This window comes from Epinephelus fuscoguttatus, linkage group LG19 (assembly GCF_011397635.1).
Source record: "Epinephelus fuscoguttatus linkage group LG19, E.fuscoguttatus.final_Chr_v1".
Lineage (NCBI taxonomy): Eukaryota > Metazoa > Chordata > Actinopteri > Perciformes > Serranidae > Epinephelus > Epinephelus fuscoguttatus.
The window spans coordinates 26,274,579-26,300,449 of record NC_064770.1 but is presented as its reverse complement, the minus strand read 5'-3'; the positions used below and the strand labels follow the sequence as shown (position 1 = coordinate 26,300,449).

Here is a 25,871-nt window from a genome sequence, read left to right as displayed (position 1 = left end):
TGCGGGAGACTGTGGATCACATCTGATGCTGCCTCGCAAATATGCTACAGCAAGGGGGAGCCAGGACGCCAGGCCAAAGTGGGGATGTCATCATCATCATCATCCCCACATCTTATACACAATTAATGCAAAGAACACCATTCACTATAAAAAGTGTAGCAGTAACCTATAACACTTGTAATCTATAGTAATCTACATACATACACAGTGGCTAAAGAACAAATAAAATACTGGGTCTTGGTATTCCTCCTGAGACTGGGCTGTTCAGAGGTAGCTAGGACTGGATAATATGGCAGCTTAGGATGGGTAGGTAGGAAAAAGTATGATATAAGTATAGAGTATAGGATATGAAATAATATAAATTGCAATAATGATATGAAAAAATGTGATTATAAGTTACTCCAAGTAGATATTGGCTGCTTTAAGTGAAGTAATGAAATTTGGAAATGAGGTTTTATGACACTTTACCTTACAAGTCATTATAAAATGCTTAATACTGTGTCATGATTACTGTTATAAAGTATTATGAATATTTATGAGGGCTTATAACTATAATTATACAGTGCTATAAACAGGTTTTAGCACATTGTAAGTATGTTTATAATGCATTATAGTCATTGGCGTCACAGAAAGTGTTTTTTATGGCATCTAATAGCCAAGTGGTTAACAGGCATACCATTTGTGCACTCAGTAGTCACTACTTATTCCTCTTGACAACACCCCAGAGACTCTCTGTGGGGTTCAGGTTAGGCGAGTTGGCTGGTCAGTCAAGCACAGTAATGCCATGGTCAGTGCATGGCTCTGTGGGCAGGTGCCAAGTCCTGCTGGGAAAGCAAATCTCCATAAAGCATGTCAGCAGACGGAAGCATGAAGTGCTGTAAAATCTCCTGGTAGATGGCCATGTTGGCTCTGGACTTGATAAAACACAGTGGACCAGCACTAGCGGATGACATGGCTCCCCAGATCATCACTGGACCTCAAGAAACTTGGATTCGGTGCCTCGATCTTGGACCACTGAGACCACTGCAAACAGACAGCTCTTTTGACAGTGACACACTGAAATGATGTCCGAACATAAAGCAATAGTTTTAGATTTTTATTTCACATCTCAATGCCCTTGGTAAGATGAATGTCGAGTTTTGGTGACATTCGGACCTGCTGTGGAATTTCAACAGTCACGGTCATGTGTCATGGTCAAAGCAGTTATGTAGATGGATATAATACTGACAGGAAGAACGTTCCTTATTGCAGGAGGATAGAGAGGTATCATCTGGTGATGCAGACTGAATTTTCCACATTTTTCTCTGCTTGTAATTAAAGAGCATTATATTTTACTGAGGTATGAAGATCTCAAATTTTGCCGGTCCTTTTGAAAAAGCTATCAGAATTTGAAAGGCTTGTCGTAGCAACATGGGCGAAAAACACTCCATTGCAAACATATAATAGGCCAACACGTATGGGGAAACAAAATTCAACAAATGCATAAATAAATAAATAAATAAATAATTTAAATCCCATGCAATTGTAGGACAGGCAATAAAAACAAAAACAAGATTCTAGAAAGACAGTTTCGGCTACAGTGGGGTTGCGTGTTTGAAGACAAGTTTAGTACCCATGCCTTAGCCCTTTGTCGTAGTCCCGCCCTCTTCGGTTTTCACAGGATATTGTATAGAAGAATAAAAGCTATTGCTAGATCCCAAAACACCTGGTAGCCAAAGCCTAGTAAGAGCAAACACATGCACTCACTCTTTAATCCTCATCCCACAAGACGTCAAGATCCATTAAATGTTCTTGTGCTCCCTTCTCTGTGTTGTCGTCACTGCATTCTGACACGATATCCACCCCGGGAAACGAGCCAGGGGAGGAACATTCATCCATCGATCAAGAGTCAAATCCAACCGTAATATTACAGTTTCAACTCAGTGATATGATTGTGCATTCCCCTTACATGAAGGGATAAGGGCCTGTGGGAATGGTCTGAGCAGACAAATGTGGATCCAGGCACAAACAGGGCTGGGGCGGAGAAGGAGGGGGAAAAGGAGGAGGAGGTGTGACGAGGCTACACACCCACGGCGTTCCCGTTCACCTGTGTGGGAGGCCGTGGGGGGAGCGGGCTGCGTGGGGATCCCACGGGAGCAGGGTGGGGGGTGCGAGGAGCCTCTGCTGAGTTCCCCCTCACACTGATGTGCTCCCATCCTCCCTGGAAGTCAAACACACATGACATGAGTGCATTTGTACAGCTGCAAGCACACACCACACACTTACATGTTACTTAACTTGTGCACTAGAGGGCACTATCAAGGCCACAATACACTGTATAGGGAGCATGTTTTCAGCCTCTTCAGTAGATGAACAGATGATTTGTGATCCTGAAACAGTATTAGTTTTTGCACTATTTCATATTTGAAGAATAGGTTTGCATTAAATGTTTTTTTCCCCTGCCGCTCAGCTTTCACATTAGTAATGTTGTTCCGTCCCAGAGTTCACTTGCATCATCAACTGTGACATTTTTTGTGCTACAGTGTAGAAAAGGGCATTGCAGACAGACACTGCTGCCCAGGGGGCTGCATTGACATCAGCGGGGATCAGTGGGGGAACGGAGCACAGAGTTTGCAGGACGAAGGCAGCATCGAAGATGGATATGGGTCTTTTGGAGGCTGGCTGCGCTGCTGACAGAGTTGGGAAGGTTACTTTTGGAATATAGATTACCAGTTACTCTGTTAAAATTGTAATAAGAATGCAACTTATTATTACATCTGATTACTTTTATGACAAATGTTTTAAACTGGGCAGTAAAGGTCAAAGCCCAAACTTACATTTCTTTACGTTTCCTCAAACCTGCAAACAATTCATTTATCTTCTCTGTTCTTAACTGTCCTTGCGAGTTGTTGTATTTTTCGCCACAATGAGTTCGATGTTGGCGCTGATTTTATTATGACCGTACCACTGTACATGTGACCTACACTCACGACCACCTTTTCAAGTGGACTCGGGCATAGACCGGTGTACTTTCCTTCATATCATTACTAAAATATGAATTAGAGGGAGTATATTAAATGACCATGACTCACCCCTATTCCATAGTCCCAGAGCTGTCCCTTTGGTTGCATGGGTCCCACCCCCAGCCTGTGACAAACAGCTCCAGTAGTCTCAGAGGGGAAACATGGAACTCCGTCTGCTATGATCCATACCTGGAGAGAGCCACAGCACAGAATCAAACACTTGTCACTGATGGGTTATTATCAGACATAGTTTACAGTGGATTCCACTTTAATTCCTGCCACATGCTGATTAAACTTAGTTTTGGCGGGTAAATCAAGCGTCCCCGGCTGATTTAATGGCTTTGGTAAATACAGTGGTCACAAAGTAACAGTAACCACATTTCCTGGCCTGACTTCCTGTCTACTGTGGTTGTACTGACCTGGTCCAGTGGTCCCACAGAGACCTTGGTGACGTTGTTAGAGATGGGCTCCCAGGCAGAGCCCTGAGGGTAGCTGGGCGTGAGGCCCTGTCTGTACCACAAGTTACCTACATGAGATAAAAAATGGTTTATCAGATTTTAAGAGTCTTTGGTTCTAGTAAAGCAAATAATCTGTGATGTTTACAGCTACTCACTGTTTTCATCCACAGCAAAGACAGAGGTCCTGCCTACAGACAGCTGTTTGAGAGTCTGCCTGAGGGGAGACGGGATGTGGTACCAGCATTCTCCTGCAGAGGGACGAGAGCACTGGAAATTTACTGCCTGCTGCATGAACTCAGACTATAAAAACCTTCATGCAGGATAGGGACATTATGTTGATGTATAACAGATTTACATTTCAACTTTTTTGTCTTGCAGATGTGATACATTAAAAAAATCATCTGAGTTTCACATCTTCAACTGACCTGCAGGGTTTTGTGGGGAGACGGAGCCTCTGTAGAACACAGCTCCATCCTTGGCGATGGCCCAGACCTGGTTGGCTCCGCCGATGGAGATAGACTTAAAAGGCTGGTCTGTGCCCACGTGTAGCCAGGAGCTGCCCTGTGAGATCAAACACACCGGGGTTAGAGAGTGTTGCTTTCAGCACTGACTACTTTTACAGGCACAAAATATGCCAGTTTTTGCCCTTATTCCAAAGAAGACAATATTCCTGCTTTTGGTTAAAAATCCAAAAGTAAATGTTTACTATCACAATTTGTTTTTCAGTTCTCACCGCAGGGTTTTGGGGGCTGACCCCCAGGCGACACAGGACATCTCCCTTGTCACTGAGGGCCCACACGGGGACATGCTCCATCCTGCTCTGGGCCAGGCATGGCATCAGAGAGATGTCACTCAGACGGATGGGAGGGACCTGCTGCCACGGACCTCTCAGTGTGATCTTACACTTCCTGTATGCAGAATATGTGATTATTTCAATGCTGAAGAAACTCAGAGTAGAGAACAACACAACTGTGTGTGAGTGTGTGATTACCTTGTCCATCTCCTGCGCCTCACAAAGTCTTTCATGGTTTTGTGGCCATGAAATGTCCTGCAGGAGGGAGACAAGTCAGACAAATTAAACACCGCTCTTTCTTACAATGTTATTATTTTCATCCTGGAAAATAAAAGTAACGTACACAGGGAAGTCCGCAGCGTACTGCCAGCCTTCTTTGTCTGTCCCTCCAGGGACGTTGTAGTCCACAGCCCACTCTGACACCTGAAACACAGGAGCATTAGCTGGTGAAACAAGAAATTAAATGTGTTAGCAGGAGAGATTCTGAGTCAGTCCCACCTACCCAGGACCACTGAGGGGAGGGCGGGTGTGTGTTGCCTTTGGTGCACTCCTTCAATCCACTTTCATCACTCCACATGGGGCGGTCTGTAGGAAGTCCTCTGGAGCCACAAACAAAAAGTTTAGGAGTGGTCAAAGACAGTCCTAAATTAAATACAAAGTCTTTATTAAACACTGTAAAAGATGAGATGTTCCTACTTGTCCGTATATCCCGTCATCGGGTTCCACCTTTGATTTTCATACACGTGAACGCTCCTGACATCAGTCTGCTGATGCATCGGAACTGCATCTTCTGCAGGGAGCACAAGCATGGACAAATATTTAATACATATTTAATGTGTGCATACACGTCTCTACAGCTGCAGCAGGTGCTAGAGTCTTGAACCATGCTGAGGCAACTGCACATAAAACTACAAGCTGTTAGCAGGAAGACTGATTCTCTCCTGTGTGTGAGCAAGTTAATAATTAATTATAAATGTGACATAAATTTTACATTTAAAGTAAACAGCTTCACATCTTTGCACTGTGCCAATAAGGAAATATCATGAATATAATTATGAACATTCTGGATGAAATTGCACTCTTGAGCTCTTACACTAAACACCTCAGATTTAATGCTGTACAAACATATTTAGAAGCAACCCTACTTTATTTATCAGCCATACTGGTAACCTGTTTTTGCATTTTATATATTGTATATTTTGGAACACACCTTATTTGCACCTTACTGTTATTTTATTTTAGTCACTTCCCAGGGGTCTTTTGTTCAGTATATTGCACTCTATGTATCTTCAATTATGATGTGACGGGTCACAGCAATTTCCCTCGGTATCAATAAAGTTCTATCTTATCTTAGCTTACCTTATCTTACCTATCTTATCTTTTCTTATTTTATTTTAGATTAAATAATCTTATCTTATATTAGCCTAATTTGTTTTAGTTTAAATTATCTTATCTTATTTTAGCTCAGATTAAATTATTTTATTTTATCTTAATTTATCTAATCTTATTTTATCTTATCCTAGATTAGATTATTTTATTTCATCTTATATTATCTTATTTTAGCTTAGTTTATCTTATTTGAGATAAAATAATCTTATTTTATCTTATATTATCTTAATTTGTCTATGATTAAATTATTTTATCTTATCTTATATTAGCTTAGTTTATCTTATTTTAGATTAAATAATCTTATTTTATCTTATATTTGCTTAGTTTATCTTATTTTAGATTAAATAATCTTATTTTATATTTGCTTAATTTATCTTAGATTAAATTATCTTATTTTAGCTTAGTTTATCTTAGTTTAGTTTAGCTCACCTTACCTAATGGTTATTGTACCAATTATAGATAAATATTTAGTGTAAATACAATACAAAATATCAGTAGCTTGTCTTTCTGGCTTGAGAGGTTGCACCAGCATATATGTTCCATGTTTACTTGATAAATAACTAAGCAATTATTAAAGTTGACACAGATCAATTATTATGTTGATCGAAAAATGTAATTTTAAAGGTTCACTATGCAGGATTGTCGGTAACTGTTTGTAAACATGTTCGCCAGCCAAAGTAAAAGTAAAGGCCAAAACTAGATTCATTCTCGTTTGGCGTTTTGCCTTGCTTTAATATTTCAAGCCCGTAAATTTCCCGAACACAAAATTTTAGAAGACAATAAGAAAATATGGGTAGAGGGCAGAGTCTCCACACACTTCTGGTGGGTCATGAGTGATGATTGAGAGTGATAAGTTTTGACGTTGTCGGCAGGATAGCCCTCGAAAATACATCCAGTTTGCTGCATCTCTTCACTCTGTGCCAGGAGCACATTGTGGCCTCATAAAAAAGGTGGGAGATCTTTTTGATCTTGTGACCTCGCCAGAGTTTGAGTAGATGCAGTGACTGGTGTCAGAATTCCTCCAAAAAGAACCTTGACGTTAAGTGTAAATTGATTAAGAGATATGAAGGACTTGCACATTTGATTTTTGACTTATACATGTGCACTGCGGTTTGGCCTCTTCTGTATGGGTTTATACATTGTTTTAGTACAATTCGGCATAGTATATCTCGAAGGACCCATCAGTAGTTTGTACATGGGAGTATCAGTGGGAAGTCTCTGTCATTTGTGGGAAACATATGGGTAAGTTTACCCGGGGTGGGCTGTTGCCCATAGCGCCCACTGTAGACCCAGGCAGTGCCGTCACACCCGATGCCCCACACCAGCCCCAGACTGTTAGACTCTACACAGCGCAGGTGACCCAGGACCTGCCGCCAGAACCTGCAGCACCACACACCAGAAGCAACCAGCATTACTGTTAGCACACAGAGGCAAAGCACTGCCACACACAGTCTTACAGAGATCTGACACATTAGCAGCAAATATAACACCCACTGTCACCATGCAGAGCAGTGTGTTAGCATGTTAGTGACACAGTAAGACAATGCAGACACAAAAAAGCTGTTGGAAGACCAGATCTACCAGAGAGACAGAGTGAAAACAAAAAAAGCAGGCAGGCTTTTTGGTATCAGTCTCACATGTGGTCACAGGGCAGAGTGTGTGCAGGAGCCTCCAGGGAGAAGGACGGCTCGTGGACCATGATGTCTCCCTTTGAGGTTGTGGACCACAGGGCGTGTCTGGACGGGGGACCTGTGATCCCTCGACACTCACAGCAACAGTCAGACAACAGGCACAACTGAGGACAGAGGACAGACACAGAAACAACAGGGAATGTGATCAGCAATGAGATTTAGCTAGCAAATGCAAATACTAGTAAAGTGTAAGTCAGATTCAGATTCAGCTTCGACAACTAAAGCTGGTTTTAAATGCTGATAAAACTAAGGTCATGCATTTCTCAGATGCTAGGAAGAAGTCTGTGAACACTCCTGATGTTATTACTGCTCAGGGAAACAAGTTAGAGGTTGTCACCTGTTACAAATATCTCAGTATTTGCCTTGATGACTCCTTATCTCTTTAACCTCAGGTTGATAATCTTCTTCAAAAGCTGAGGCTGGTGTTAGGGTTTTATTTCAGGTCCTGTTTATCTTTTGAGGCCTGAAAAAGACTGGTTGCTGCTACGTTTTTACTGGTTCTGGATTACGGTGATTTGTTGTACATGATTGCATCTGCACATTGTTTGCACGTTAGATACTGCATATCATAGTGCACTGAGACTTGTTACAAACTGGCTCAGTCACTGGTATTTGTTCATTTCTGAAGCCATACTGCTTAAACTCCCATTTGTACATTTGTACTTTGATTGAACAAAGATCTGACTGTAGCTACAGTCTGAGATCTCAAGACTTAGTTTTGTTGTCTGTTCCTCGCACACACACTGAGCCAGGTAAGAAAGCTTTTATGTGCTCTGCTGAAACTACATGAACTGGTCTCTCTGCCTGATTTTAAAGCTCTCATAAGTACAAGGATGAATGAGTGGGTGGGTCTTGTCATTGTGTATAGGTGTTCTAATATTTCTACATGTTACTGTGTATCTTGTGTTTTTTATAGTGTTGTTTGGCTGTAACTTTTTGTGTGCTGCTGTCTTGGTCAGGTCTCCCTTGTAAAAGAGATGGGTGATCTCAATTACAGACGCTCACTGATGGTCCGACTCTGGAGTGTCAGGGCCTTAATATGTGTGTAGAAACAACTTCACCACTTCCTCCATGATACAGCTCTGTGCAAACATATTTCCATATAGAGAAATGGGGACATGGCGGTATGCTGATTGCAGATAGCGGGCATGTGTCTGCCAATTTATCCTGATTCTGATTCACCAACATATGCACAGTGGTAAGAACAACAGCCTGTGGGCATGTGTCATGAATGCGTTGGTGCAACTGTGTGCGCACATATTTTATGCACAGAGTAAGCACATATTAAGGCACCTATTAGTAAATGAGGCCCATTGTCTTTACATGTGAGAGGGTGCCAGATTTCAGTCTTTCACAAGTCTTTTCAAAGACCTCTAATGCAGTGGTTCCCAACTAGTGGGTTGTGGTCCAAAAGTGGGTCATAGGTCCATTCTGAATGGACCACAAGTGACTCGAGAACTTGTCAAGTTTTCAAAAAAAACACACTTCATTTTGAAGTACAGTGAATTTTTGGCACAGAGCTTTTATTCTGAAGTGCCATTTCTTGCTGTTGAGTGAATCAATAATGGACAGCTACTTAATAGAGACAGCAAACTAGCTCGACGGCATTGGCAAACACAAGTATGACTGTAAAGATTTTAAACTGTGTTGACTTTCAACTGATGACCGAGGAGAAATCTCGACCCCACGACCCACCAGTTGGGAACCACTGTTGTAGTGTATGATAGGCATAAACTATATTTTCACCTATGTATTTGCTGCATGCTCTGTGTGCTTAAAAACACTTAGTTACCCAGTCATTCATGTCCTTTTCTGTTTGTGCTGCCAGTACCAGAGGCCACCTCTGTTTGGTCCTTTGGGCGGTGTACACAGCAAAGGCATAGTGGCAGTCCCTGAGCACTGGGACCAGTGCCGTCACTTCATTTATAAACACATGGAGGTACTGTGACACAGAGACGAGAACATTAGCATAAAGAGAAAGAACAAAAGACAACTGTTGAAAACTCAGCAGCAAAACCAACCTTCTTCTCATCGTACTGTGTGTAGTAGACAAAGAAAATGCTGTCCTTCTTGCCGTCAGACTTGGTGGACTGCTCCAGAGCAACACCCACATCCACCCAGCGCTGAGGCTTCCAGTCTCTCCACCAGCGCAGCGCGCCTTTACGCACCCACACCGACTGGCGAGGCAAACAGGAGGGTGGGACCACATATAGACACAGATATGAAAAATGTGACAGGAGAGCAGATGTGATCGATCTGAGACAGAAAGAAAGACGAACACAGGAGGTCTTACATTGCTTCTCTCCAGCGGTTTCTTGCTGATCTCCTCTCTGTGCTCCTGCTGCTGCTGTTCGCTCCAGGCTGCTGACTGCACTGGAGTCAGCGACAGGGAGCTGGTGAGAGGACCTGACAGACACACATACAAGTCAGACGTTTAGACAGACATACAGACAGACGACCATAGAGATGACACACACAGTATATCTCTATACATGTAAAGCCACAGACACACAGTGTACAACATTCAAACACAGATATAATACAGATATAAACTGACATAAATGTAACAACATTGGTGACATTGTGATCTTTTGTATGTCAATTACTCAGCGCGTCTTATGTTGAATTCATGGAGAAAACTTTGCTTAACTAGAGGGTGAGAAGTTTATATGCAGATCATTTTGTGGGTGAAGTACTCTTTTAATTTGATTGTTAAATGAGTAAGTAAATTAATTTTAAGAATCACTCCATACTGGTTGTACATATACCTGTGGGACTAAGCCAGCTGATTTGCGAATCCGCATCCACATCACAGCCTCCACCAGAGATCCAGGCCCACACTGGCCCGTCCTCTTCTCCAACACCCTGAGAGGTCTCCAGCGTCCCCAGGGCATACGTGGCAGCAGCACCGCCATCACCTGACGAAGACCCCAACGCCTGCGCACACCGAGCTGCCTCTGCTCCCTCCAGATCCACATTCATCCAGGGAACATCGTGTCCTGCGGTCTCAGGGGTCCGGAGTATCGGGGCTGGGGACGGCTCCTCGACCTCTTCAAGCGGTACCTCTGCGATGGACAGCTGGGGCGTGGAAGTTTTGTCACGGTCCGACACCAGGCTGTTGATGAAGCTGTCGCTCGCAGGGATAAAGGGTTTGGGGGCATCCTGTTGGGAAGCTGAGGGAGCGTCCTCTGTTTTCAGGGGAGGTGAAGGTGAGTCTGCTCCCCCTAAGGGAACAACAGAGGGGGCTGCTGCCTCCAGGACTGGGGCATCTTTCGTGCTGTTTTCTGGATCAGCTGGACCTAACTCTGAGTCTGAGTCGGTGCAGCTCAGGACTGAGCCTTGTGAGGCATCCGTCAGCTGGCCACCAAACTCACGCTCCTTCCTGTTAAACAACACATGCAGAAAAAAATAAGGGGTCCGTTTTATTACAAGATTAAATAAGATTCAACTGGATTATTCATACAGACCTGGGTGGGATAACCTCTTTACTGTTGCCCCATTCGGCAGAAACAGGAATCCAGCCGTTCCCGCTTGGTTCAGAAAGCGTCACGCCCATTCTGAAATACAGGCCGCGGTCCTCACCTACCGCCCACACCTGACAGATGAAAGAGAAGAAAACAAAGTAGAAAAACAAAGGTAAAATTAAGCTTCAACTTCCGGGACTGAAAAATTAAGCCAATGCAGAGGTGCCAAAACACTGCAGTTCCTCGAATGGCCACTTGAGGGTGACCCCCATGTTATACACCCAACTTTACAGCAGCCTGGTACAAAAACGTGGTCTCTGTAGCTAATTTCCCGGCGAAGAGTCCACAAAGCAGTGGGTGACAATCACAATCAGAGGCACACACCCTGAGCCATTAAATAAATCCACTCGGTCACCACATGAAGGAAATACAGTGACAACACAGACAACTAAATGTGTCAGATTCCTGCTAAATGCCAAATGAGATAGAATGAAACTTTTATTCACTCTTCAAAGGTGTATCAGTGACACAAGTAGGCCGCAGGCGACTGTTACTTTATAAGGCCATATACTGTAACACTGGCGCCCGCCACCTCACACACGCCATATCCATAATTGCAACCCTGAAATATGAAATATGGGATATGATGACGACGGCTTGGCCAGCTTCTAATTAGGGAGTCTCCCATATGTCAGGCCAGTAGGAATATAGTCTGGGGATATATAAGGCTGGGCCTGAGGCGCTACTGCTGGGACATTGGCTGGAACGGCTGGCTGTACTCGTGTTACAGGGCAACCGCGGGGCAGGACTGGAGGCCAGAGGTAGAAGGCCTTGGGGGAGGGGGTGAACAGAGGTGAGAGACGGAAGGGGAGGAGGTGTGAGATGTGGGTTTGCAGTGCTAGCAAAGTCTTCAGCAGTGAGATACTGAGCGAAAGCCTCTCTAGCCCCGACCCCAGCCCTGATCTGGCTCGTCCTGAAACCAGATCCAGAGTTGAGGGTAAAGTGAATCGGTCAGAGGGGGAGCAGTGAGAGTGGAGCGGCTGGCTGGGGTGGACACATGCTACAGTGAGGTTAAAGGAATCAGAAAGGCTGGAACGCTCATGCTCATTAATAATGAAATGTTACTGACAAAAAATCTAGTATGTTGTTTTTGGTGTCTAATAAATTTAAATATTAAGGTGTCACTGAAATACACCTTCAGTACTAACAGCTACATTGCTGAACACAAGCCTTGGCTAAGATTACTGCTGCTAACACGCCCCAGAGTTGGGAACCCCCTTTAGCATTGTTAACTACACTCGCAGGCCACTTTATTAGGTACACCTGTTCAATTGCTCATAAACTCAAATAGCTAATAAGCCAATCACATGGCAGCAACTCAATGTATTTAGGCATGTAGACATGGTCAAGACAACCTGCTGAAGTTCAAACTGGGCATCAGAATGTGGAAGAAAGGTGATTTAAGTGACTTTGAATGTGGCATGGTTGTTGGTGGCAGATGGGCTGGTGTGAGTATTTCAGAAACTGCTGATCTACTGGGGTTTTCACACACAAGGGTGAAAATGCCTTGTTGATGCCAGAGGTCAGAGGAGAATGGCCAGACTGGTTCAAGATGATAGAAAGACAACAGTAACTCAAATAACCACTTATTACAACCAAGGTCTGCAGAAGACCAACTCTGAACCAACAACACGTCCAGCCTTGAAGCAGATGGGCTACAGCAGCAGAAGACCACACCAGGTGCCACTCCTGTCAGCTAACAACATGAAACTGAGGCTACAGTTCACACAGGCTCACCAAAACTGGACAATAGAAGATTGGAAACACGTTGCCTGGTCTGATGAGTCTGGATTTCTGCTGCCACATTCAGATGGTAGGGTCAGAATTTGGTGTAAACAACATGAAAGCATGGATCCATCCTGCCTTGTATCAACGGTTCAGGCTGGTGGTGGTGGTGGTGTAATGGTGTGGGGGATATTTTCTTGGCACACTTTGGGTCCCTTAGTACCAACTGAGCATGGTTTAAACACCACAGCCTACCTGAGTATTGTTGCTGACCGTGTCCATCCCTTTATGACCACAGTGTACCCATCTTCTGATGGCTACTTCCAGCAGGGCAACGCACCATGTCACAAAGCTCAAATCATCTCAACATGACAATGAGTTCACTGTACTCCAGTGGACTCCACAGTCCAAATCTGTAGCAACTGTGTTATACTATCATGTCAATATGAACCCAAATCTCTGAGGAATGTTTCCAGCACCTTGTTGAATCTATGCCACCAAGAATGAAGGCAGTTCTGAAGGAAAAAGGGGTCCAACCTGGTACTAGCAAGGTGTACCTAATAAAGTAGCAGATGAGTGTATGTTAGCAAAAAGGTTCTTTTTGGATGATACAAATTAAGTGAAACATGGGCCAAGTAACTCATACACAAATGATCATTTTGTGGGTGAAGTACTCCTTTAAAGGAAAAAATCACTACATTGTGATAAGGCTCAGGCTCTCATCAAAAAGATGTGATGATGACACAACCAGCAGAAATCTTTTAACCTGGTCATTGAGTCCAACATCCACCGTTATCATCTCCCCTCCGATGCTGATCCAGCCGGAGCCACAGGGGTTGTGGGAGTTGACGCCACGCCTGAACCACACCTTGAAACACATAAACACACAGATACAGATATGTTACCATCACACTGAACAACAGCCACTTAGAGTTTTACACACGTGAGGAACACTGATTTACCTTATAGTCTTTAGTGACCACCCAGACCACGCTGACTCCAACAGCCACATGAAGCGCTTCAACGTCCTTTCCTGGTGATTCCACCTCCACCCACGATGTGCCTGATAGACAAAGACAATGTTGCGTGTTCACTGACACTGACGTTTAATCTCATACCATTATATTTGACTTTTGAAAAATGTAACAGGATATTGCTGATGATAATCTTTGTAGAGTACAATAATCCTGGCCTATTGTCTTGGGTCTCCACATATGACAACACTGCACGTAGTCTCTTATATCCCGACACAATTCCCACAATCACCACATAGAAAGGATTGTTAAAGGGGGCAAAGATGAGAGACAATGGAAACATAATATTGGTGGGTACATGTTAACGTGAACTACAGTGAGTGCTGACCAGTTGGGCTGTCCAGGGTGAGGCCAGTGCGGACTAGCAGGTTCCCGTCCCACAGTAAAGCCCATAGCAGGTCTCCTGGGCCTGCTGACAACTGAGCCACCTCTTTGGGCACTTCTACTTCCTCCCAGTTGGTGCCCTCTGGGACCCGAGGGTGGATGCCCTCCCTGAACCACACCTGCAGAGTGAAGACAAAGTCATAAAATTGGACTGAGTAGGAAATAGTATAACATGCCTCTAGACTTAAAATGACACATCCATAATACAAGATATTATGTATTTAAGACACATGTCAGTGACAGCACTTTATATTTCTCAGGCTCAAGAAGACCTAAGTTTAACTATGTGAATTATGTGAGGCTATGCTGCCCCCTTGTGATCAAAAATTATAAGTGCACTGCACTGACAGAAGCCTGTTGCTACAACATCTGACTGAGATCCACATTTGCAGCAATTGATCTCATAAAATTTCAATCTTTGTCTAAGACAGTGTGTTTGGTAAAGACAAATTAGGCTGCACAACTGGAGTGTTCAACAGCACTGTGGAGAGGCTGCCTAGGCGGAAATACACACCACTGTGAACAAGAGTATAAGGTACATTCAGTGCTACATCAATAATTCAGTAACCATGATTGTTTTTAATTGTTTTAATTATTTTTTAATTAACCCCAGAGCTGCAAATTCTCAAAAACATAGTGAGTAGTGCACATAATCCTTCAGTTTTAGGACCTATTTTGCTTTCCCTTATTTTCTATCATATGTTACAGTGACGTATGTTCATATCAAAAGTGGCCAAAGTTTCAAATAATGAGGTAAATGTATGCGAAAGTAATCCCTGTGCCCTTCGGACTGTTCTAAATACTCGGTTTACAACACTTTTTCAACTGTCGACACAAGCTGATGTCAATTTGTGTCGAACATCTTTATACGGTGAGCTCCTCCAGGCATGCTACTGCAAGTGTTTGCATTATGTATGTATGTCTGGCTACATGCTAACATCAGGGACACGTAATCTTGGCTGCCCATGTTGTTTATTTATCCTTGATTGCGGATCACAGTCCTGCTCAAACATGTACAGTTGTGTTTATAGGCTTTTATTGGTCATTTTTAACGGGAGAAAGTTACGCTACACACAGTCATTGCGGGGCTGCAAGTACACTGCTCCATGTAGCTACATACTAATGTCAGGGAAACATGTAATCTTGGTCGCTGATGTCAAAAATTTCTCTCAGATTTCGGATCATATTCCTGTTGGAATGTGCCTGATTGTGTTTAGAAGCTCAATCACAGTCATTTTTCGAGCTGCAATGACAATGCAGAGGTGCCGAGATTCAAACCTGGAAACGTTGACCAATCAGAGCAGACTGGGCTTTTTAAGCACGTAAACATGTTCTAGTAGAGAGGCAAAATACGTGATGCATAACAGGTCCTCTTTAAGTTGAAAAAAATGAAAAGAGGAGAAAGCTATGTGGACTTCACACGCCCTAAAACCTTTGTCACATGACTGTTGGTGGAGCAGACTGACCTGTCCTTGTTGGGTCACACCCCAGAGGTAGGGATACCTTCCAGACTGGTCGCTCATCTCCCAGCCACCACAGCTTATGTCACAGAGCGGCAGTGGAGGCTTCCTGGGACTGTCCAGAGGGATCTGCAGTAAGACAGAGAATTTGCTTGTGACTTCAGTTTGATCTGTACTCAACTTTTCTGCACAGATACTTATGGAGAGACAGTGGAAACCGCTTATAGGGATCACATCTGTCCAGGTCTAATTGATCACTATAAACCGAGGTTTCTTTCTTCCCCCCCCCCCTTATTTCTCATGCAAACTACTATCTTAATGACATTTGTATATTTATTATGTTAATATAAAGTAATGAAACAAAAAAGCTTCACTATTTACTGAATTTTACTGACTATCTAAAAAAACTGCAGCTTTAGGTCCAACTCAAAAATGACCGGGCAGGGCGGCTTCAACCACAGGTGCTTTCCCCATGCACATATGTTCCCTGTCTCTATCACTAGCAGCCATAAGTTTTGAGGAGACTACGTTTTTCACATCAATCCCATCATGATTCCAATGTGCACAAAGCACCAGCCTCAGGTAGCCAGCCGGAAGCAGACGAGTTACCTCAAGGAGAAGTAAAATGGGATTAAAGTAAAAAAAAAAATATACAAGATATTTTAGTTTTAAACTGTTACTCCAGAAGTTGTCATGTCTAAAATCAAAAATGTAAGCTGACTACTTGATTACTGTAAGTGAACTTACCCATTCTTGAGAACTGGGACAAATCTTGTCCTATCAAAAATATCCCTTAAGATTATAATTTATCAACACGCTAATTTTGTTTTTGGAGTGAAACATTATTTTTAACGGACTTATATATATAAAATAAATGTGACTTATAAAATATTTCAATTTGCTCTCATTTTTCAACCTTGTCCTGTGCCAAAAAACACCCTTGTCCTAGAATTCACGACTTAAAACTATTAAAAACGTCAAAAATTAAAATTAAATTAAAATTAAACGGTACGTACTGATAAAATCTTTTTAAAAGTATACTGCTATAATCATCTTTATTTTAAAATATATATATTTTTGAAAATGTTGGCCCTTTAAAGATGTTTCCCAGATTTCTGTCAACTTTTTGTCAGTTTTCTAGGAAAACATTTTATGAAAGGAATAAGCTAAATCACAGGGACTGCTGTTTCACTTCCTGGTTTCCAGAAAGGCAGGAATGCTGCTCAAGTACTGGTAAGCCATCTATTTTTTGATAAATTTGTTAATAATATTGCTATCAGGTGTGTCAGCCATAACAGGTCAACTATAAAACAAAACTAAATAAGAATTCTGGTTTAGAAATGAGAGCTTTGATCAGCAGCAAGAGAACTCTGTAACTTGGACAAGATGAAATTGCTTCTCACTACGACTGCAGTGAAATTCATGAATACATAACTTTCTGTCAACTCCGTCAGATCTTACCTCTGACATCTACTATATATGCTATTCAAGAAAAAAATTGAATCACTGGGAAGTTGGTCCTTTACAAGTTTTAAAGTCAAGACTTTGATCTTTTAAAATATATGTTCCTAGTCCAGGTTGAAGAGTAAAAATCAACACCCCAAAAAGAAAGGTTTTGTCCCAGTTTCTGAAGAATGAATGAACTATTTAAACAGCATTTGTACAGGACTGACTCTGTCCCAAACTTTAAGGTCCATATATGCAGTTGATCACTGTAACTGTGATCACTATAAGCAGTTCCCACTGTATATAATAGTCTCAGAGAGCGTCCAAACCTTTGCCCAGGTGCCTTGTGCTATATATCTCCTGTAGCGGATCCACCGCCTGCGACGAACACAGGAATTCCACTTCTTGTCTGGAGAGAAGTTGGCCGGGAAGTCGACTGCATACTCCCAGCCCTGAAGAGAGACACAAACAGAGCCACAGTAGAGTAGACAGTATAATAAAACATTTTATATTTAATTTATCCAAATTAGAGAGATAGCAAGCAAGAATAAAGAAAGAACAGGAACAAATACAAATGTCAGTCTCTGTGTGTGTGTTCATGTGTTGTTTCTTACCCCAGTCTGACTGGGCTCCCCTCCACAGCTCTGATCCACATACCAGTCTCCCTCCCACTCCCAGCTGCGGGACGGCAGCTCAAAGCTGTGGAGCGGCTGAGGATTCATCCCGGTCACGTCGCTCCACGGCCAGCGGTCGGTGGGCAGCAGTGTGTCAGTGAAGCTGTCCACTGGGTTCCACCTCTGAGAACACACACACACAGCAACAGCACTTTAGCATTATCGACATACAGCGTCTACATCGTGGGTGTGACAACATACAGCCTGAGCCAACCTGGTTTTCATAGGTCTCCTCCCTGTAGCGTATGGGAGTCTCGCTGGGCATCATGTTGAGGTAAACGTGGTGGTCGCAGCCGATGCCCCAGCAGCGCCCCTTCCCCGCTGTGACACGCTTCAGCTCCAGCAGCAGGTCGTCTGCCCGCTCCCAGCGCTGGCCGGCTGTGGAGAGGCTGTACACCCGGCCGTACACATCCACGGCCCACAGCAGCGTGATGGGCATGATGGCCCCTGAGAGGAGACAGCAGGACAGCACTCGTCTTTCCAATCTGTCTGGTATTTACTTTATGACTCTGCGCACTTGAGCCTTATTGACATCCTGCAGATATACGACCATGAGTGAAAGCCACATTTGCATTTAGATTCATCCTTGAATAGTGAGTGTTATTTTCCCACTCTGGTAGTCTGCATCCCTATAATAAAAAAGAGGATCAGAGCCATAAGAGAAAGACATATGTGATGAGATGTGTCGCTCCATCAGAGGTCAGTGGTTGAAATGAGAAATCTGAATTAGTTTTTTAAGAATTCTGCAAATAAACTAAAATATACTCTCAAAGTTTTGGATTCTGATTTTATTCTCAGGTTTCTATCTTTTCCCTCATCTTTCTTGTTGTTTCTCAACTGTTTCTAAAAATTATTATCTAACCTTTAGATTTATTTTCCTAGTGACCACTCCGACATGACCATAGAATCTACAAGATTAAGTCAAATTTAAATTAAATGTAATGCTTTTAAGACTTTTTCAAGATAGTTTTTAACCAACTTTAAGACATATTTTTGGACAAATCTTGGAATTTTTTTTTATCATATTACAATTGTATACAGTCTATGGCTATTATGGAATGTTCTGGTGGGAAACCTTGGGTCATTGCCACTTGGCACTCACCACCCACCCGAACATTGTCCCAATCTGATCGAGCATACATGCCGATATCCCAGAGGTACCTCCAATCTACGGTGGAGCCTCCTTGCATCAGACTTGGCTCTGACCTTTCGAGACATGGACACGGGACCTCTGTGGTGTCTGGCACCAGGGTGTTGATGGCGGATACTTTGAGTCCTGTGGGTAGTGAGGTGGGGTACCAGCATGTTCCACGGATGCTCAGCGGGATTGGGATCTGGCTAATTTGGAGGCCAGGTTGATGCCTTGAGTTCTTAGTGGCATTTTTTTGGTGTGGTATGGTGCATTGTCCTGCTGGAGGGGCCCACTGCCACTGGGAAGAGTCGTTGCCATGAGGGGGTGTGTCTCATCTGCAACAGTGTTTGAGTGGGTGGTGGGTGTCAAGTGGCATCCACATGAATGCTAGGACCAAAGGTTTCCCGGCAGAACATTGCATTTTAACAAGATGATGGAAGTCGAACCTTCCTATAAGGTTATAGCTTTATTTCGGAAATCTGTGTCTTCTTGACTAAGACCAGGATTGTTACAGCTATTTAAAAAGTTTGTAATAGGTCTTTTTCAGACCTGAAACAGTAAAGTTCTTTATAAAACTCCAAAAATCAATTGTTGATTTCTTTGAAATTGAGGAGTAAATTCCCTGCATTACTTTTATTGCTCTGGATGGTTTCTGAGTTGTCTTGGCAGCAATCTGTGTGTTTTTTCCCTCATATTATGATCTGTGCAAACTGACACCACTCTCAATAAAATACTTTAACTAGTTGTTCACATCACCTGTCAGTGGTTTTACTGTTTTGGCTTATCGTTATTAATGTGGTCCCGTGCAGAGGCGGGTTTTATGTTGGAATATGGTTATTAGCGCAAGTTAGGCTAACATAAATTTTTCCCAAAAGGTAAAGCAAGTAAAAAGTGAAGTATTAGTATATATGTTTTAGTGCTATGTTTAAAGATTTGTACCATCAGATACTGACTCATTTTGACATCAAAAACTAAAAGATGGATAAATAAAAAATTGTATACGATGTTTGTGGCAATTAATACTTCACAAATACAAATTTAAGACTGTTGAATGACTATTAGATGAATGAAATATCTATCTATAAAGTTTAAGGCATTAATAGACTTTTTAATGTAGCATGCAGACATCCTGGCGGCTACGGGCTTTTAATTTGAAATTTCTGACCGGAAGTCTTGTGTTTATTCTGGCTGTGTGGCTTGACACTTGCTTTACCGACTGATACTAATCCGCTACAGTATTGACAGTCACTATGCCTCGACTACTGCTGTACTATCACACAGGCCTTAATTCGGTTTGTTAGAATAATAAATAAAAATGTTCAATTATAATATAAAGCAGCAGCTTGAACTTTATTCTGAAATACAGAAAGACAACTGGTTATTATATATTTTTTTATAGGACTATAATTTCATATAATAAACTTAATGTTGCTTATAGAGGTTGCAGTGGAGCTTCACACACACACACACACCGCGGGTTCACGCAGAAGCCTACCTGAATATTGGTATCTGATCCGCGGTTGTCAAGGGAATATCAGCGCACGCGACATGACATCAGGTGCAACAGCCGATACCTGCCATGTCCGAGGCCCCTGCTAGGACACATTCACACCCCATAATAAACAACAACAGAGGGTGTTAAAGCACGACATGCAGCGTGATAACACACACATCTGATATGGAGTCGTATGCCGCAAAGTCGGCTATAAGCTGTTTACATGTCCAGGGTGCAGGCAGCCTCACACACACACACCCTCACACACACTCGCACACACACACATACACACACACAAGTTACTCACATATGAGGCTCTGTCATGAGCAAACACCACTGAAGAAGAAAAGTAAAGTCACTCATGCACATTCCGGCTGTGCTGTTTAATTCACATTCAGGTCCAAAGGAATGCTGTCCAACTCCCGAGCCCACAACAGGAAATGGAGGAAGTGCTGCTCTGATTGGCTGAAGCTCTGCAGGAGTCAGGGATCCCTGTCTCCTATTGGTGGAACAAAGACGAGCTCCTGCTAGTTTTTTTTATTTCCGACGGCAGCAGCTGATTGACGCGCATATTTCAATAATTTATTCAGCGCCAAATGAATTATTGAAGCGCAGGTTGGTTTTACCTGTTTGGCTACAGTTTGGAAAATGTCATCAAAAACCAACAGGCCGATCAGGATGAAAACAAAATGGCAGAGACAGAAAGTTTACTACTGAATAACACTGATGTTTGGAGGTAGTGGAGTTCAACCTGTGCTGGGGAGTAAAGTTACATGTAGCTAAATTACAAAATAAATGACATTGTAATCAGTTACAGTTACTGAGAAAAATATGTTAGTGATTACAAAGGGGTTGCATCTAAAATATATTTTTTAAGGTAAAATGTTATATGTAGAATATAACATTTATTCTGTGGCTTTGCATCAGTTTAAAACATTTGTTACAACAGTAATAGAAAAGTAATTAAATGTAACAAGTTGCATTACTTTGATGATGTAATTAAAATAGTTTATTAACATAACTTATTACATTTGAGCAGGGTAACTATTAATATATGACCTATTACATTTCAAAAGTAACCTTCCCAACACTGAATGTCACTATAACTACACATACTCAAGCACTGTAGGCCTACTTAAGTACAAATACTTTTACTTTATTTCATTTTTTCCATTTTATGTTGCTTTACAGTATGTGAAGGGGGACATGTAGAGAACACTGCCCTCTGTAGGTAGGGTTAGTGTGTTTCCTGCTTGGTGTGTGCAGGTAAGGGAGATCTAGGGTTGTAGTGATGCTGTGTCCTGACTGATCCTGACTGATCTTTGCTCTGTATGTGTGCTCCATGTTGAAGAGATAGGCCACAGATAGCTGCTTTTGTTTGTTAGACTGTAGGCCTGTCACTAATATAAACATGTAATCCTTTGGGAAATTCAGTCTTTGTCTCCCCCTTGTCTGAGCCAGAGTGTTCGGCCTGCTGATCGTCCCAGTGTCTCCTTCTTTAACCAGGGCCTCAGAGTGAGCAAGGTAACCTAAACTGGTGTGATAATGTAAGAGGGTTAATCCCTGGAAATGATTTCGACCATGTTATCCCTTATTGCAGACTGAGTGCCAGACCGCTGCTTTGCCTGAACCAGTCCATCTATGTCATCTGGCTTAATTTGTCTGCCATGTTGAATTGGACTCAACCTTAGTTTTAGTGTGAATTGTTGTGATGCCTGATTGCTACAATGTCATTACTGGATTCAGTACTGTCCTTTTCACTACTGTGAGCTGAACAAACTGAAATCTAATGGTGGTGGTCACTTGAGTCTCTCCTTGCAGTGTAAATTGCGGTGTAGACTGCAGTGTTGAGGCTCACAGTGGGCTCACGTGGTGGTAATTACTGGGGTCTGCGATAGACTTACTTGCTACATCAAATTCTGGCTTTTCATTTCATACTGCAGTTTGTACTTCTTAGATGTTAATGGTTTTAGATATTTATTCGTATTGTCAAATAAAAGTTATTGTCTTTACTTATGATTATTTTCTCTTTTGGACTCCAGCAACAAAAAAACAACATATTTTTTAAATAGAGTTGTTGCATTGGTCTTAAATACTGTTTGGCCACATATAGGCCAACTTCTAATCCACTACATCTCAGAAGCAAATATTGTGTCTTTTACACCATTTCTTTTTGATACACTTCCTGTCCTTTGAAAGCCACGAATCTCCAAATTTGGTGATTTCCAATTTGAATGTTTGTGATAAACAAAAGGATGAAATGTTCATTTATGCGTTGAGAAAATTCTCCTACTTTTTAAGATAAACTCTTTAAAAATAAGCTGGAAGAAGCTGAAAACAGGGCTGTTTTTCTGAGCTCATGAACTTTCAGAAATACGAGGTTCTCACAAACGTATGATGATTTTTTATGACTTGCAATTTTCATTTTATAATCAAGTCTGTCACATCCCATGGTTTAAATAATACAGTCCATCACAACAACAAAACACCCCCCCGACCTGTCCCACCTGTAACCAAGAGGGGTCAACAAGTGGCTTGCAAATAATTAATATGCTACACACCTTATTAACCAAAGCGAGACATGGCAGGTAATAAACAAAATAAATAATAATAAATAAAATTCTGCGAGTAAGCTAGAAGGAATATGTACCCAGATAAAATGGAAAAAATAAAATAAATATAAGAAGAAGTAAATTAAATGAAATATAAAATACAGTTAAATAAAACTCATGATAAAGTCACATGCCCATCATATCTTAAACCTCCTAATCACAATGTGCCTCCATACACATATGATGATTTTATAGAATATGATACTGTTCTGTAGATTAAACTACCCAACAGTAAAGGAGTTAAATGAGCACAGGCTTAAACATGTACAGCAGTTAAATACACCATACACATTAATGCAGCAGTAATATTAATCCAAAAACACTGACAGGGAATATTTTGCTGCATTGAATACATTTACTGATACTTCAAGTAAATTCTTCCTGATGATACTTTTACTGAAGCAGGGTTTGACTGCAGCACTTTTACGTGTGGTGGAATATTTTCAGAGTGTGGTATTAGAACATGTATTCAAGTAAAGTATCTGAATACAGATGTTAAAGTGTTAAAGTAAATGCCATGGTGCTGCCTTTTAGGTGAAACAATGAGTCAGACACATACCTCATCCTTGGGGGTCCCAGGTTCAGCACCTTGGACAGAGGCGACAGTCATGAGTCATCACCTCCACAGGTGATATCACAGGTGAGCTCTTCTTCCTCAGTAGGTGGATTTTTTTGGATGGGGTGAAAACTGATTGGTTGACTGAAGGGAACGAGCTGTCTGCTCCTGATCTACTGGTAACGGCAATTTACTCAAGTATAAGTAGCAGTACAACAATGTGAGTACCATCACAAGTTAAAGAAATGCATTCAAAATGTTACTAAAAGTATAGAGTTTAATCAGCAATATGTAGAAGTATCAAATGATAATGCTGATGTTTCAATGCTTAAATGTTATTTTATGTTGTAGCTGGTTAAGGTGGAGTTTGATATATATACAGTGAAGCAGTGGTTGTCCAAACTTGAGGTGGGGCCCCCTGTGAAGGGTCACAAGATACATCTGAAGGGCCATGAAACAATAAGTGGGGTAGGATTAACAAATTCATATTCATATTTTTGACTTTTCATTCGGCTGTTTTGTGAAATATTAGATTATTTGACCTCTTTGGGCCCTAAATGGTTATTTAAATTAAAACACCTGAGAATTTATTTTTGTTTGGTTGAACTGAGAGCAATTTATAGACATCTGAACATGATAAGAGAACCCAACTACACACTGCTGCACGTGCAAGAGATCACGACTGCTGGAACCTTTAACAGTGCATTGTACATGTATTTCTATTGGTGTATCATGTGTTTATTTAGGCTATATAAAATATTAATCTATAACTATACCTGTCAAATAAATATAGAGCAGCAAATGCTCACAATTTCCTCTGTGAAATACTGTGGAGTACAAGTGGAAAGAAAATGGAAAGTGACAGGCTATAAGTACTTCCTCACTGTCTGGTATAGTTACTGTCTTTCCATAGCTTTAGTGGCATCTAGTGTTGAGGTCGCACTTTGCAACCAAATCAAATTTCTTAGTTTCTTAGTTTCAGGTGGTTATTAACTAATGAAAACAGAGTTATAAATATTATATTCCAGTTCTGCTAATATATACCCCTAACTGCCACACACTGGACCTTTAACATAATACTTTATATCAGTTTTCAGCTCACCATAGCTGTGTTGGGTTCTAGATGACTCCCGACACTGTAGATAAAGGGCTCTGAAAAAAACACAAGAAAAACAAATCACATCAATATCCTATACTATATAAATAAGGCCTATATTTGGCCTTTAATTCCTTTCACACAAAACTGCAAAGATCAGGAAATGCAATCAAATAGTTCATTTTAACCAGTATGAATATTACTTACTTACTTACAATTAAAAATCAGGCTTCAGATAATATATCAATTATGAATCAATCATTTGATCTAGCTCTGACAGACAAAGCATCAGAGAGAGAGAGTGAGTTATGGCACTTGGGGATTATGGCGCCCGGCATACCGACACAACACCACTTTATCCTGTTAAAACAAAACTCATAACTTGGATGAAGTTTTATGAAAAACCCTTTTGATTCTTTTGATCTGAGGACCCTTATGGACTAAAGCAATATTAATAACTTACAGGGTGATCAAAGAATGGACACATAATGTGAGGTAGCCAACAACCCGCTTTTATACATCCAAAGAACTTCTATAAAAAAATGAACGGCTTGGCAATCAGACCAGGCCTCTAAATGAGACAGGCCTTTATTGGTCAAAATGTGTAGATAGCCAGACTGGGCTAGTAAAAGGGACTGGGCTTTTAATTACATATGGTGGACTCTAATGTTGTCTGCATGGATATCCAGACCGTGGATATCTTTGGAAGCAACCCTGACAGCAAGAGGCAAAAACAAAATCCTCCGTCAATTACGACCTTGAACTTGAGCCCCTACACAAATTAAGTGACACAGGAATATGTTAGCATTAAATGAACTTAGAGGCACGGAAACTACGAACTACACATCTTTTTTGGTGGGGTGCCCCCAAAGGTGAATGTACAGGTACAGAAACTGAGTATCAAACATTCCACATGTTGAGTACGGAGGCCTGAGTGTGTCAGGTAACAACTGACATAGATTTTGTGTAATTATATTAATTAATATTAATATAATTAATTAATATTAGAAATGTACATTTGACTTTGTTACACATACTACTGCTGTACAAGTGACCCTGCCCATAAATATTTAATAACCAGGATTTTTTCTCCTGTTGTGGTTTAATTCAGTCACTTTTATCCTGTCCAAACCTGCATGCTGATCCTCTGACTAAATCTGAGGATGTGAATCCAATATTATGCAACATTAAGGGTAGCCCACTCATAATGAGGACAGCAATTATGTAAGTCCCACCGTCAACAAGCTTGCCCTCCACACATGGAGTGCACTCAAACTCTAAGCTAACAGACTGCATGGAGCTCAGCTGACATCATTATGTGCAGGCCTCCCATTAAAACCAGTGGGCGCTGGGACATGATGGTGTGCCGGCTCTCTGCAGTGCTCTGCATGCAGCACTGA

The 25,871-nt window shown here is 41.7% G+C and overlaps 1 protein-coding gene across 9 annotated transcripts; it reads right to left on the bottom strand.

Annotated features, from left to right (window-relative positions):
* Positions 1-1,113: 1,113 nt before the first annotated feature.
* tecpr1b (tectonin beta-propeller repeat containing 1b) lies at positions 1,114-25,784 on the bottom strand. Of its 9 annotated transcripts, XM_049560377.1 has the most exons (28): positions 25,604-25,784; positions 24,478-24,527; positions 23,379-23,407; positions 20,208-20,304; positions 17,795-18,027; positions 17,521-17,703; positions 17,236-17,358; positions 15,467-15,589; positions 13,945-14,119; positions 13,545-13,645; positions 13,349-13,450; positions 10,801-10,928; positions 10,102-10,715; positions 9,627-9,739; positions 9,355-9,510; positions 9,126-9,275; positions 7,280-7,437; positions 6,895-7,022; positions 4,950-5,043; positions 4,756-4,852; positions 4,597-4,676; positions 4,452-4,508; positions 4,194-4,368; positions 3,886-4,021; positions 3,616-3,708; positions 3,422-3,528; positions 3,072-3,191; positions 1,114-2,200 (listed from the first exon to the last, which is right to left on the bottom strand). In XM_049560377.1, exons 5-28 carry the CDS (start codon positions 18,017-18,019, stop codon positions 2,060-2,062), a joined length of 3,579 nt encoding a protein of 1,192 aa, XP_049416334.1. In that variant the 5' UTR covers positions 18,020-18,027; positions 20,208-20,304; positions 23,379-23,407; positions 24,478-24,527; positions 25,604-25,784; the 3' UTR covers positions 1,114-2,059. The 9 variants fall into 9 exon arrangements, with proteins under 9 accessions (XP_049416334.1, XP_049416329.1, XP_049416330.1 ...); XM_049560372.1 differs by having other exon boundaries at positions 20,208-20,307; positions 20,515-23,551; positions 24,478-25,784; XM_049560373.1 differs by having other exon boundaries at positions 20,208-20,307; positions 20,515-23,407; positions 24,478-25,784.
* Between the last annotated feature and the right edge of the window lie 87 nt (positions 25,785-25,871).